Source organism: Grampus griseus (assembly GCF_964374135.1).
Source record: "Grampus griseus genome assembly, chromosome: 10".
Classification (NCBI taxonomy): Eukaryota; Metazoa; Chordata; class Mammalia; order Artiodactyla; family Delphinidae; genus Grampus; species Grampus griseus.
Genome location: NC_139004.1, coordinates 71,770,747 through 71,785,065, shown reverse-complemented (window position 1 = coordinate 71,785,065; position 14,319 = coordinate 71,770,747). Strand labels below are relative to the sequence as shown.

Below are 14,319 nucleotides of genomic sequence, written 5' to 3'. Positions count from 1 at the left end.
CATGCAAAAATTTTAGATACAAAATGATTTTTGTATATTTTCAAGGAAAACAAAATTAAGCTTTGAGAAACATAAACGTTTGAAACTAAGTTCCTTAGTTAAGAACAGGTGTATAATTCTTTGGAGAGACGTTTTAGGAGAAAGCTGTATGCAAAATATTTCTTCATACTATATAGAGGACTCTCTAGGGCATAAATGACAGATACCCTAATTCGAATTGAACGTAGCAAAAAAGAAAATTTATGGGTGAATGTATCAGTTTTCTGTTGCCTCAGTAATGCTGCAAAACAACCAACCACAAAACATCAGTGACATACTCAGAAGTATGTATTTAGTCTATGAGTGTATGGGGCTCACTGGATGTCAGCTGGACTTACTCATGCATCTGTGGTCGGCTGCTTGTTTGCTAGGCCGCTCTGCTGATCTTGGCTGGGCTTACTCAAATGTCTTGGGGTTGGCTGGCTATTGGCTAGGATACCTTGACTATTATTTTGTGTTTCTCATCTTTTAGCAGGCTAGACTAGGCATGTTCTAATTGCCATGGCAGAGGAAAATGAGCAAGAGGGTAAACGCACAAGTGCTATTTCAGGCCTCTGCTTGCTTCCCATTTGCTATCACATTATTGGCCAAAGCAAGTCACATGACTGAACCCAGAGTCAGATTGGGAGGGCACAGCCAAGGACCCAGATACAGGAAGGGGTAAAGAATTGAGACCATTAATGTAGTCAGTCTACCTGGCATATGTAGCTAAAATGGCCTAGGGATAGATGTAGCGTCATGACTGCTGGATCCAGGGTTTCAAGTGATGTCACCCAGTTTGATTTCACACTATTCAAAGTTTGGCTCTGCTTTCCTTTGCGTTAGCTTCATTATCAGAGAAGCACTTTCCACATGGTAGTACTCAAAAGCTCTATCTTGAAAGCAAGTAATTCTAGCTAAAAAAGAGCTTATCTGTCCCAATTATTCCAGCTAAAGTCATGATAGGGAGTGTTTTTGGACCAATGTGGGTCACATGCCTATCCCTAAACCAGCTATCATGTCTGGTGGATGGAATATGATGATTGGCCAGGACTGGGTCATGTTCTCACCGCTGGCACCCTCCAGGATAGAATGGAGGGAGTCAGCCTCACCTAAACCTGATGAACTGTGGGTAGAGAGTTGGGAACCATTTCTCTAAGAGAAATAGGGAGCATTACCAGAAAGGTGGGGCGGGGTGGGAGAGCTGAGGGAGAATGAATGATAGGCAGGTAAAAAAAGATGTATAATGCTATTAATGCACTTATTGATACTACCAACAAAAACTATTTATTGACTATTCTGTCCTAGGCACCAAACTGGGTGTTTTAAAAGCATCATCTTACCTATTTCTCACAATACAAGTAAGGTGATTTTACCCACATTTTATTGATTAGAGAAGGGAAGCATGTGACAGTTAAATAATTTGCCTAAGGTCACTCAGCTTGTCAGTGTTAGAATGGATATTTGAACCTCGGTTGGCCCCTCTCCAAAATCTGTGGTCTTAGTGTTTAAAAGCTGAAGCAAAAGAAAGAACACTAAACATACCCTAAGAGGAAGAGCAGGAGGCCGTGATGCACCCCATTAAGGCCATTTGGATCCTAACACTGAAGGGATAATCACAATCCTGTAGCCCTAGCTACGTAAATCTGCACCAAAGTACTTGAGTAACTATGACAGGGAGCTTTTCTCTAGCTGTTGTGGGACCAGGAACTCTGACATGGGGGACTGTTTCCCTGTGCCATTTCTGTACAGTTGTAGAGTGGTTAATATGAATATTTATGTCAACCAAACTGGAAAAAATTCTCAAAGCAGTAGTCTGAAAGATGTGTATGAAGGGGGAAAGAGACAGGACTGCCATGTTCCTTGTTGATAGCATTTAGAATCTGGCTATATGTATAGGAGACTTGTTGGTTGAGCCACCTTTTTCTTCTAGCTCCAAGATGGCCAATAGGTTCCGACTCACGTGTCAATACCAATTGATTGGTAAACCATCTAGAGTGTTGTGTTGAGAAGAGTTCTGGATTTTGTGGGAAAGAGAACTGTGATGGATTAGTATTGTCTGTAATGGTTCCAGGAGAGGGAGGTAACAGCCTGCTTGACTATTATTTGACATCCTAAGAAGCAACAACTTCTCAGAGTCACTGTCAAGCCACTTGTGTATGGGGGTCATGTCCCTAGGATGGAGTATTTTATAGCTAGGGTCTCTATGATAAGGAATCCTATGGTGAATTTTTCTGGAGGTCCCAACTGTCACTTAGCACAGACTGAAATGCAGAGCTTCATTTTCTTAAGGAAAAATGAGCTTCTTTTTTGCTCTGAGAACTTTTCACCTTGCTTGGGAGCAGGGTTGGGGGGAGTTTACAAAATGTTTACGTATAGTAAGTAAAAGTTTGTGGTCACTATTATTTTTAAATAAGCATAGGTGTGACTCTATCATCATCAATCTATCATCTATATACATATTTTAAAAATATAATGCAATTAACAGTCAGAGTTCTAAAGAAATTTGTTTTTGATTATCTTTTTTTCTCATTTTTCAGATCTCTGATTGGATGCATTTTCTGGTACAGACTATGAAAAGAATGCAGTGAAAATTCTGGCCAACAGTGGAAATATCGGCTTAATCTCCAACTTAGTATAGCATTCCTTCTCTTCTGTAGCACCTCATAATAGAAGAAAAATGTATGGAAGTGCAAGAACAATCACCAATCTGGAAGGTAGCCCTTCCAGATCTCCTCGTTTGCCAAGGTCTCCTCGTTTGGGCCACCGAAGAACAAGTAGTGGGGGAGGTGGAGGAACAGGCAAGACTCTGTCCATGGAGAATATCCAGTCCCTTAATGCAGCCTATGCTACGTCTGGACCCATGTATCTGAGCGATCATGAGGGGGTGGCTTCAACAACTTACCCAAAGGGCACCATGACTCTGGGAAGGGCCACAAATCGAGCTGTATATGGAGGCCGAGTCACAGCTATGGGGAGTAGTCCCAATATTGCCTCTGCTGGACTTTCCCACACAGATGTCCTTTCATACACGGATCAACATGGCGGTCTGACCAGCTCATCCCATCATCATCACCACCAGGTCCCCTCCATGTTGAGGCAGGTAAGGGATAGCACAATGTTGGACCTTCAAGCACAGCTCAAGGAACTTCAGAGAGAGAATGACCTCCTCCGGAAAGAGTTAGACATCAAGGACAGCAAGTTGGGGTCTTCCATGAACAGTATTAAGACTTTCTGGAGTCCTGAGCTCAAGAAGGAGAGAGTTTTGAGGAAAGAAGAGGCAGCCCGGATGTCTGTCCTCAAGGAGCAGATGAGGGTTTCCCATGAAGAAAATCAGGTAGGTTATGACTCATCTCAGTGTTTTTCAGCCTTGGCTTCTCACGGAGTAGTTGATGGTTTGCAGATGGTACCACGGCCTGTGCAGAAGAAAGTTTGGCTTCATCAAGATAGCTATGGCTTAGTATGTGTTTGACTCGGAGACTAGCAGAGGGCATAGGAAATATAAGGTTACAGCTTGTGATCTCCTTGTTTTCCAATAACCTTTTCACATTGTTGCAGAAGAGGGGGGATCACTCCTCATTGGCTAACTTTATACTTGGTTATTTTTGTTTTCTTTTTCAGTAGTCACAAGAGCAGCTCAGATGTACTTCCTTCTGAATAGAAGAGGAAAACGTTGATTTTTGCAAGAGTAGACACTTTTTTTTTTGCGGTACGTGGGCCTCTCACTGCTGTGGCCTCTCCCGTTGCGGAGCACAGGCTCTGGACGCGCAGGCTCAGCAGCCATGGCTCACGGGCCCAGCCACTCCGCGGCATGTGGGATCCTCCCGGACCAGGGCAGGAACCCACGTCCCCTGCATCGGCAGGCAGACTCTCAACCACTGAGCCACTAGGGAAGCCCAAGAGTAGACACTTTAACAGCAACATTTAGAGGGCCACCTTTGACTGGTGAATTGATTTTTTTTTTAATGCACCAGCAACATTTCCTTCTAGAATGAAGGAAGTTGGTTCACTAAATAGCAAACTGAACAATATTAAATGGGATTGGATAGGATGGGTTTGATGTCATGTTAGAGAAACACAATAAATTTTAACCTGGTCTTTCTACCTTTATTCATTCAATATTAATTAAGCACCTACTATGTGCTTACTCTTTTTTGATCCATCTTCCATGTCATAGCAAGATTAGTTTTCCCATTGTCTACCTGCAGTTATGCCATTCCCCTGCTTTAAAGCTCTCAATAATTACTCATTGCCTCCAGAATGAAGTGTACCTCTGGCTGAGCCTACAGTACCTTCTACTGGAATGCCTGAGCCAGCCTTTCCAGTCTTATCTCATACCACCTCCTTCCACATCTTCTGTGCTACCTGCACTACCACTTGGTAATTCTTGCACATACTCAAAGTTTCCCACCTCCTTTCCCTTCTGTTCCTTTCCATTCGTGGCCTTCTCAGCATCCCCTCTCCCTGCCTCTTTTTGTTCAGTCCCAGCTAGTCTTCATTTTCAAATCCTACCTATACTGTGAGGCTCATTTATATGCTGCTGTTCATAGGGGCTTTGGAGTAAGACATGCCTGGGTTTATATCCCAGCTTCACCTCTTATTAGCAGTGAGATAAATGCTAAGAGATGGGAAGTAGAGGCTGTTGTGCCATTTGGCTGGAAAAAAATCCCAGATGTCATTTAACTTTCTGTAGAAGCTGGAGGTAACTTTAACTTGGCTGAACTAGTCATTCTCTGATAGTTGGTCCTGATGCTGTCCTAAGGAAGCTCTCTGCCTTTCTTGGGGTCATCTGCTGGCTTCTATCTGTTTCCCTGGCTGCCACCCCTTTGGAGTCCAAGCGTTTGTAGAAGCATTTCTGATCTGTATGAGAATCTGCTCTTCGTTTTCCTTCTACGTGCGGAAAGCAATCACCTTATCCCTTTGATTATCTGAGAATCTGCTCTTCGTTTTCCTTCTATGTGCAGAAAGCAATCACCTTATCCCTTTGATTATCTGACAGAGCCTTTGCTGGTTTTCAGATGTGGAAATATGATTTTTGGTTGGAACAGAAAGCTTTGTTCTTCATTCCTAAGTCAAATCAATGCCCTTCACTATCATTTCTGCTTTTTTCTGACTTTGCTGGTTTATGAAGTCCATTTCCCCAGTTCTGTACTGGTTTTCTTCCTTTTTTAGTTGTTTTGGAAAATGGTTAAAGCAGTTTAGGAATGATGCAAGTAATGACAAAAAGTTTGGAAGCCATTTTTAAAACTGTCAGCTGCAAAATTACTTGTTTCTTATGGTTTTATCATTAAAAAAATTTTTGAGCACAGATCCCTACTTATACATGTATATTTATTTATAAATTACACAATGTGCTACTGTGCCAATATATTATGTTTCTTCTTTGACATTCACAAAGAATTAATATGGAAAAGAAAAAATAAAATAAATAATTTATTGAGGTACATTTTAACGACACACAAAACCTTTTTGCTTTGACTAAAAACATTTTAAGCCCCTTGTCTATTTTGTAAGACATAGTTCAGTTTAAAGCAGGTAATATCCACAATTCCACTTAACTGTCCCATGTTACCTTAGCCAGAAGCAAGTGAATATTTGAGGGAACCTCTTCCTTGTTCTGGAACCTACTATGATCACAGGCTACCTTGGTTACTGTGGGTGACATATGACTATGCAACATATGACCCAGTGAAAGCCCTAGTCTTAATCTGTATATTAAATATAAGTAAACTATAATTATTTTCTTTTTTAGGTTAAGAATATAAAAGGAGGAAGAGGCATGGAGATTTTGAAAAGTCAATTTACTTGCAATATGAAGTAGTATTACAAAGTAAAGAATATAAAAGTTGACAAAAAGCAAGGTATTTAAAAAAACTGAAGTGCCCCCCCCCCCACAGAAGTATATCAGGATCCCTTTCAGGGGTATATGAATACCTGTTGGTCAGAATAGGGTCGATCCTGCTGCAGTAATCAACAGACCTCAAATCTCAGTGGCTTAACCCATCAGAGATTTATTTCTTATTCACCTGAAGTTATGAAGCAGGTCTAGTGACTCGCCAGGGTAGCTCTCCTCCAGGTAGTGACTCAGGATCCAGGCTTTCCTCATCTTGGCACGTGGCTTCAAGTGTTGCTACGGCAGAGGAAAAGAGTGCCTGTGGTGGCACATTGGCTTTTCAGTTCCTTGGACTGGAAGTGACACAAATGCAAGGGGGTGTGAGGTGTAGTCCTCTCTTCTTTCCAGGAAGGAGAGGAGAGTCAGATATGAAGGAGCACTAAAAATTTCTACCAGTGGAGTTTTTATATTTGTCAGAAAGTGGAGCGAGATGAAATAAAGTTTGGGGAAGAATCCAGAGTTCTGCCGTTGCTGCTGTTTCTATCATTACTGCTACTGCAATCAGTAGACATCAGTTGGGGGCTTACTATGTACTAGGCATTGTGCTTAGAGCTTTGTGTACATCATCTTATTTAGTGTTTGCATCAATCATCTGAGGTAGGTGCTAGATTTTTTCTCATTTTACAGATTAAGAATAAATGTAGAGAGAATAAGCAGCTTGCCCAAGTTCACACAGCTGGTAAGTGACAGAGCTGGGCTTTAAGGCTTTTGTCTATTTTATGCCAACATGTAAGATCTTAACTTTAGGCTTACTACCTCCTTATAGGATCACTGAGCTATGAATAGAATCTTAGTATGATAGGAAGATCACACTTCATATGTTAGGTGAAAAACATGACTAGTTTTGATAGAATGATTAAGAATGTAATTTAGTTTAATTATGATTTTTGTTCTTAATTAGGAATTTATTTCTTCTTAAACTTTTCTGTATGGAAGAAAAGAATGTAAAAGAGAGAAACAACACTTGATTGTGGTTTCTTAACAACCACAACAACAAATGTAGTTCTACCAGGGGGTATTTGGATAATTAGAATTTCACTAACTAAATTCAGGTGATCTAAAATGATTTGAATTGTGCTATGTGAATAGAAATGGGAAGCAGGTCCATTATAGTGTGGAGGTGAGGATATTTGAATGCTCTTGTATATGAAATTCATAGTTCTGTGAATTTAATGATCACAGGCACAAACCTTTCACCCTTATGTGCAGTGTTACAGAGGTCTCCCATTCATCAATACTTTGCGGTATATTTTGAAGTCCTTTTGGTTCTGTCAGAGGAAGCTGAACCCAACTCCAGATCTAAGGGAGGATGTTGAACACCCGCCCTGTGTTAAAGGAAGTACAGACCTTGGAGCCAATGGGTAGGTGGCTATGACCAAATTTCTTATGTGTGAAGGGTAGATGCCCAGGTTCCTGGATGGATATTCCACCCCAGACCCCCTTCCCATTCACACTTCCTAGGTTCTCTCCAAGGCCCTACTGCTCAGCCACAAAGATCTGCATGTATAGAAATACATTTGGGATACTAAGTTGCAGTACTGATGTGTGGACTTTTTGGTTTGTTTGTAGAAACCAGAGTGCATGGATGCGGAGTTATCTGTATTCCAGCACTTGAGCTTTTTGCTTCACGATGTATTTTCTTGTTGGAGGAAGAGTGGGGTGGAGTCTCGTGCTGTCAATGTCACACCTGTAGACTGATTTGGGGAGAGATGAGGAGAAAAGATTTAGAATAGATGTTAGGCTGCCACTTGAGGTAGTCCTCTTTTTATTTTTAATGGCCTGTGGGGTTAGAGTGGTTGTTGGGGGCAAGAGAATGCAACTGTGTATGGGGAAGTTAAGTGACCCGTTTTTCTCTAAAAGATGATATGGTGGTCTTTTCTTTACAACCCCATTCTATTTACCCATACAATGGAGATCAGAGAGAGAAAACATGGTAGAAAATACATTTTCAGAAAGTTCATAAGGACTTATATCTTGCAGTTTTGTACATATAGGTTATAACTTTTCATATCCCTGGATTTTTAATGCAATTATTAACTTTGTATTTTTAAAATTATTATTATTTATTTATTTATATTTGGCTGTGTTGGGTCTGCATTGCTGAGTGCGGGCTTTCTCTAGTTGTGGCGAGCGGGGGCTACTCTTCGTTGTAGTGCACGGGCTTCTCATTGCGGTGGCTTCTCATTGTGGAGCACAGGCTCTAGGTGCACAGGCTTCAGTAGTTGTGGTACGTGGGCTCAGTAGTTGTGGCTCGCTGGCTCTAGAGCACAGGCTCAGTAGTTGTGGTGCACGGGCTTCGTTGTTCCGTGGCATGTGGGATCTTCCTGGACCAGGGCTCGAACCCGTGTCCCCTGCATTGGCAGGCGGATTCTTAACCACTGCGCCACGAGGGAAGTCCCAAACTTTGTATTTTTATTGGATTATTTTTTCCAAATTAGGCGTACATAAAGCAGTTTTTAGACATTTTCCTAATTCATGCATGGCTAGTCAAGGATCTTCATGAATATAAATAGCATCATACTCTGGAAGATTGTACTAGATCTAATATTTACCCATCTCGTGTGTGCAGAAGTGGGACAAGGTCACTGGGAAACGTAACCTAAGAAGTGTAAGTAAACCTGTCTGGGGAATGTTATGGCTTTTAAGCAATGGTTATGTGATAATTTCTATTTCTGGCTTAACACAATAGAAAATAATCTACTCTAAATCAATATTAATAAGGGTTTTTGATGAGTTTTAGAACTAGTTTCATATATGATTTATTGATTCTCATTTTGAGCCTGTAACTTGAAAAGGTCGAGGTGGATCACATTTCCGTGTTTCCTTCATTATTATTTTTTCTTTTATTTATATAACTGCAGGGCCATTTCAACAGAGGTCATTCAACTCTGTTCTAAAATATTCATTTCACTGTGAGTGTCCAGATATGAAGAGTTGTACCAGTTGGAAGTGGGTGACAGAATTAATTCTATCTCCTGCTGAAAAGATGGTGAGGCAGCTGCATTGTGAAGGGGTGTCCATTGACAGTTAAATGCAGCTGCAGTAACCTTGACTACTGAGTGTTTATGAGATCAAGGGCTTATCCCTGGAGAGTCGGGTCCCATCAGGTTTGTGGGTGGTACTTAAATATATTCACTACTCAGATCTGTCTTACCCTATATCTTCTTTTGGGCACCATTCCTTCTACTACTCTGAGATCCATGGATCCCTCAAAGTCAGGTTTCCAAAGCGTGTCCAGGGAAATGACACTTTCCAAAGGGGATCTTCTGGTCAAATAAACTTAAGACACTACATACTAGATAGTCCTCTCCTAGAAATTCAAACACTATATTTTGGGTTGAATTCTGTCCCCCCTAAAAAAAGATATGTTGGGGTCTTAACCCTCAGTACTTCAGAATGTGACTTTATTTGGAAATAAGGTCTTTACAGAGGTAATCAAGTTAAAATGAGGTCCTTAGGGTGGGCCTAATCCAATATGACTGGTGTCCTTATTAAAAGGAGAAATTTGGACACAGGCATAGACATGCACAGAGAGAAGACCAGTGGAAGAGACAGAGTGAAGATGGCCATCTATAAGCCAAAGAGATACGCCTGGAACGGATCCTTCCCTCACAGTCCTGAGAAGGAAGAACCCTGCTGACACCTTGATCTCGAACTTCTGGCCTCCAGAACTGCGAGACAATAAATTTCTATTGTTTAAACCACCCAGTTTGTGGTACTTTGTTTTGGCAGTCCTAGCAGACTAATATAACATATCAGCATGTGAAATGCTCTAACTCTTGCAGTTAAACATATTTATTAAACTTGCTTAACCCAGCAATTTCCCAAACTTACTTGACCATGAAACTTTATCTTAAACTGAGCATTTATGTATTAGCCAGCTATTGCTGCAGTAATGCTGTCTAACAAGCCATACCAAAACGTGCTAGCTTAAGAAGATAAGCATTTACCTCTCCCTTACACATTTACAGGTTGGCTGCAACTTAGTTGGGCAGGTCTGGACTCTGAGCACCAGGCTCTAGGCTGAAAGTGGGATTCAGGTACGTTCCACGTGTTTCCACATTCTCTTTGGAACAGCAGCTATTCAGGGCTTTATCTTCTGATGGTGGATCACAGACACCAAGTGATCCAACCAAACCACATAGATGCATTTAACGCCTCTGCTTGCATCATGTCCACTAACATCCTGTTGACTAAAGCATGTTATGTGGCCAAGTCCAAAGTCAGTGGGGTCAGGGAAATCTACTCCCTACAAAGCAGAAAGGGAGTGAAGTGAATATATACATATATATATATATATATACACACATACAAATCCTATCTGTCACAAACTATAAATATTCCTAGAACTAAGGGTATAAAGGCCATACTTTGGGAAAGACTTCTTTAAGAGCAGCTCTGGAATTGTGACATTAAGTTTGAGACTTCTGAAGTGGATGAACCCTTTCAGTGTGGTCAAAGTTTCCTTCAGTGGCTGGGCCTTCTAATATCCTAATGATGCCTGGTTAGTGGCTCACCTTCAGGCTCCTCCTCCCCTTCCTGAGGTGACTGACCAATGAAACTCAAGGGGAAATCTGGGAGATTCTAGGCAAACTTTTATTTTCCTGATAAAGGAATAAATGTCACCAGCAGTGCTCCTTCCTCCTTCTTTCTGTCTTTAGTGTCAATATGTTGCCTGTTAGTAACCATGGAAGGAAGGACAAGAAAAGCATAGAGACATATGTCTTACCATCTCTGAGCAGTTGCACCAGCCCCAGCAATGGCCTGCCTCCAGACTTCTAGTCATGTGAGAAAATAAACCCCCAGTTGTTTAAGTCACTGCTGGTTGGGTATCCTATTACTTGCAGCTTAGTACCTTCCTAACTGATAAAACATAGAAAATCATGAACTGTTCATTATTATTCTAATTATCACCAGTCATCATAACCATAAAAATAGGTGCATTTCAGTGAGGTGAAATGAGACCTTAAAGGACCTTACACATGAGAATGAAGAAACCTACTTACTAATGGTATTGGGAAATACTCTTAAGTCGTGACACGAATGCTACTGCTAGCCTGTATAAGCGAAAATGGAAATTTATTAGTTCCTGCAATGAAATTGCAGAAAGCCTCAGGTATGGAGCTTGGGGTTGACTGGATCCAGGGCCTCAAACTGTAGCAGGACTTTGTCTCTCCCCATTGCTTCATTTCTGGTTCTCAATATCTGCCTGTACGTGTGAGCCTCATTTTCTGCTTCATGTGGTAGGTCATAATTGAAGCTGTAAGAGATCCCTGTATCTTCATTTATCATTTAGAAAATTTATGGAAGGACTTTGGTCCTGCCTTGGTTATATTCTTTCTCCAGGTCTTAGTGAGTGTGTGTGGTGGCAGGGGACAGGTATGTGAGAAGGGGTTACCATGACTGGTGACCTGTTAGAACTGCAGGCATTGGGAGAGGAGCAATTCTCTAAAGAAACTGACATGAAGGGTGAAGGGATGCTCTAGGACAAAAGCAGGTGTCCACTGCGCTGACTTGAGCTGTCCTTAGTCACCCTCTTTCTCCAAATGTTCTAAGAGCTTGTAAGTCATATCAAGAGATTTGAGAAATTAAGAAGTCAATCATATGTCATATCTGTAAGTTTTTTCACTTTAACTCTGATTTGAAGAGCGAGTACCTGTGTGTGTTTTGCCCAATGTTCATAGGTGCATGGATTTAGAACTAGGGAATATGAACTAGTTTGGTACCACAACATAACTTGGAATGCTGAATCTCAGAAGAAAAAAAAAATTTCATCTTCTTCGTCTTGAAATAGTCTTCCTCAGCTCTTCAGAGAATAGTAGCTTTTGTCCACCTTTCCAGAAAGGTGGAAAAACTTTGGTCCAGACTTAGGCAATGCCCTACTTAGACTGAAACCACAATTTTAAATACCTTTTGTCGGTAGGTGAAAACTTCCTTTGGTTCTGAAGATAGATGAGATGGCATGGATCCAACAGTTGATTTCTTTGTTTGCCAGAATGTAGGAGAATGATTTGAAGTGAGCGATACATCTTTGTCACAGATGTCAGCTGATTTTTGCCTCAGTAATCTCTTGCAGTCAGCCCTAGGATCAGCCATGTGCACTGCATTTGTAGCCTTACAGATTTTTATTCCCAGGTTTTCTTATGAAAGACTTGGCTAATGGGAAGAAAATAAACATTCTTGCATGCCAGACCTTGGGAGAACTAAATGACTTCCATCTTCCATTTTCTCTCTGGATCACTTTATTTTGGCTATGGGATAGCAACAGCACACAATCAACCAAAGAAAACATTTTGGAATATTTCAATGAATAGATTATTTTAGTCTCACTTGTGCTGAAGGCACTTATTGAAACCAAGCTCTGGGAGGGGAAGGCAGAGGGAATTGGTCACCCCCAAAGTATTCACTGCCTAATAAAATTCCCTATAGACAACATCCTCAGAGGAATTTAAGAAGCAAGTCTATATTGACAGAAGAAGAAGTAACAGAGTGATTTTATGGGCCAAAGCAGATGGGGTGGGTTCTGAACCTGGCCTCTTCTGGCCAGAGTGCAATTTCAGTTTCTATAATTAGTTGCAGGTGGAGCTCCTGTGTTGTTATTTTGGAGTCCACTGACATCTGTGTGCAAATTCCCACCATCCCCAGTTGGCATTTGGACTCAATAAGTGGTTTGGCTTTGCAGGAGTAGAGAAAATTGTAAATCTATTTCACACACACATAGATAAAGCTGCTCTAAAGGTCAGGTTCTGAAAGCTGTGGAAAGCATTCTCAAAAGTTTGGGAAGTAGGTTTTAGGCAGAATGTGGGCATGCAGCCAAGAGCTAGAGCAGCCTGACAAACAGAATTCTGGCATGTGCAATTTCTTCTCTATTTTTCTGTGAAGCCAGCGTTTGATTGTATCTTGGAAGTGACATGCAGCCATTTTGTTTTTTCAGTAGGAATATTCTGGAGAGAAGAAGTAATGACTTAAGCAGCTACTTCCTGTCTTATAAACCCATAGCTGGGCTTGTACTGTCTGACTCTGCAATATACATTGATCAAATTAACTTAGTGTTTCTCAACTGGGGGCAATTTTGCCCCCCAGGGCACATTTGACCACATCTGGGGACATTTGGTTGTTGCAACTGGGTGGGGTATGCTGCTGGAATCTAGTGGGTAGGCGCCAGGCATGCTGCTAAACGTCCTACAATGCATGTTTAGACTCTTCCCACCCCCGCCATATTATCTGTCCAACAGTGTCAATAGATGCAAGGTTGAGAAACCCTGAGTTAATTGGATGGTTACTATATCTTCATCTTTCTTGATTCTTTGCCTATACTCAATTTATTCACTTTGTGAAGTGATGATCAGAATTTATATATTTATGTAAAAATAATGATTTAAAAGGCAAAACGACTCATCATTGTGTGGGAAAGAATTGTGAAAGATGTCTTTAAAAAAATCTTGACCTGGACTAGTAACCATGACTTTTCAAATACCTTGAATTCTTTTAGATGTAGACATTTGGTAAATAGAGATCAGTCTTATAAGGAGATGGACAACCTGTAAAGAAAATGAAACTTATTTTTTAAGCTGACCTTTTATGGTGCTTTTTGTTTCTGTCTCACATTGATCTTGAAAGGGAGGTTGGATAAGCATTTTTTTTTTTTTTTTGTGGTCTGCGGGCCTCCCACTGCTGTGGCTTCTCCCGTTGCGGAGCACAGGCTCCAGACGCACAGGCTCAGCGGCCATGGCTCACGGGCCCAGCCGCTCCGTGGCATGCGGGATCCTCCCGGACCGGGGTACGAACCCGTGTCCCCTGCATCGGCAGGCGGACTCTCAACCACTGCGCCACCAGGGAAGCCCTGGATAAGCATTTCTGAGCTCCTGCTATGTACCAGGAACTTACTAGTTGCTTTCCACGTGCATGAGCTCAACAGCCCTGCAAGACATGTGGCATCCCCATTTTACAGATGAGAAACAAGGCATAGAGAGATTAAGTGGTCTGCCTGAGGTCTCACCATTAAAGAGAGCTGGGATTTGAATCTCAGGTATGCCTAGCTCCAAAATTGTGTTCCCACTGTCTTGAAAGGGAAAACAACAGATTTGCTTAAAAACCAGGGAATTTGGTGCTGAAGTGGAAGACCTAATATAGAGTGTAAGTAGTAGTGTGCTCCCTGACAGTATCTTAAGGATGTTGTCAAGGAGGTATACAGAAAGGATGGAAAGCAAGAATGAGGAAGGGAGCGTGTTGCTGGGAGCAACAGAGGATAGAGAGCAAGCAGGAAGGAGCAAATACGTTCTTGTCAAGTGAATGAACAGGGGAGAATGCCAAAGGAACACTCCTATCTTGGAAAGCCATCCAGAAGGCTGAGAGGAAGCAACTCCAGGACTGGCTGGAAAATTAAAACCACAGGTGGCAGAGAGAGA

General features: G+C 41.6%; 1 protein-coding gene across 1 annotated transcript in view; it reads left to right on the top strand.

The window, feature by feature from the left end:
* Window positions 1-2,698: 2,698 nt before the first annotated feature.
* ERC2 (ELKS/RAB6-interacting/CAST family member 2) overlaps window positions 2,699-14,319 on the top strand; it is a gene marked incomplete at both ends in the record, with an annotated part of 833,862 nt that continues 822,241 nt past the window's right edge. The window contains one exon of the mRNA XM_082663222.1: window positions 2,699-3,355. Within this exon, the coding sequence (XP_082519348.1) occupies window positions 2,699-3,355 (657 nt within the window). The remainder of the gene's footprint in view (window positions 3,356-14,319) is intronic.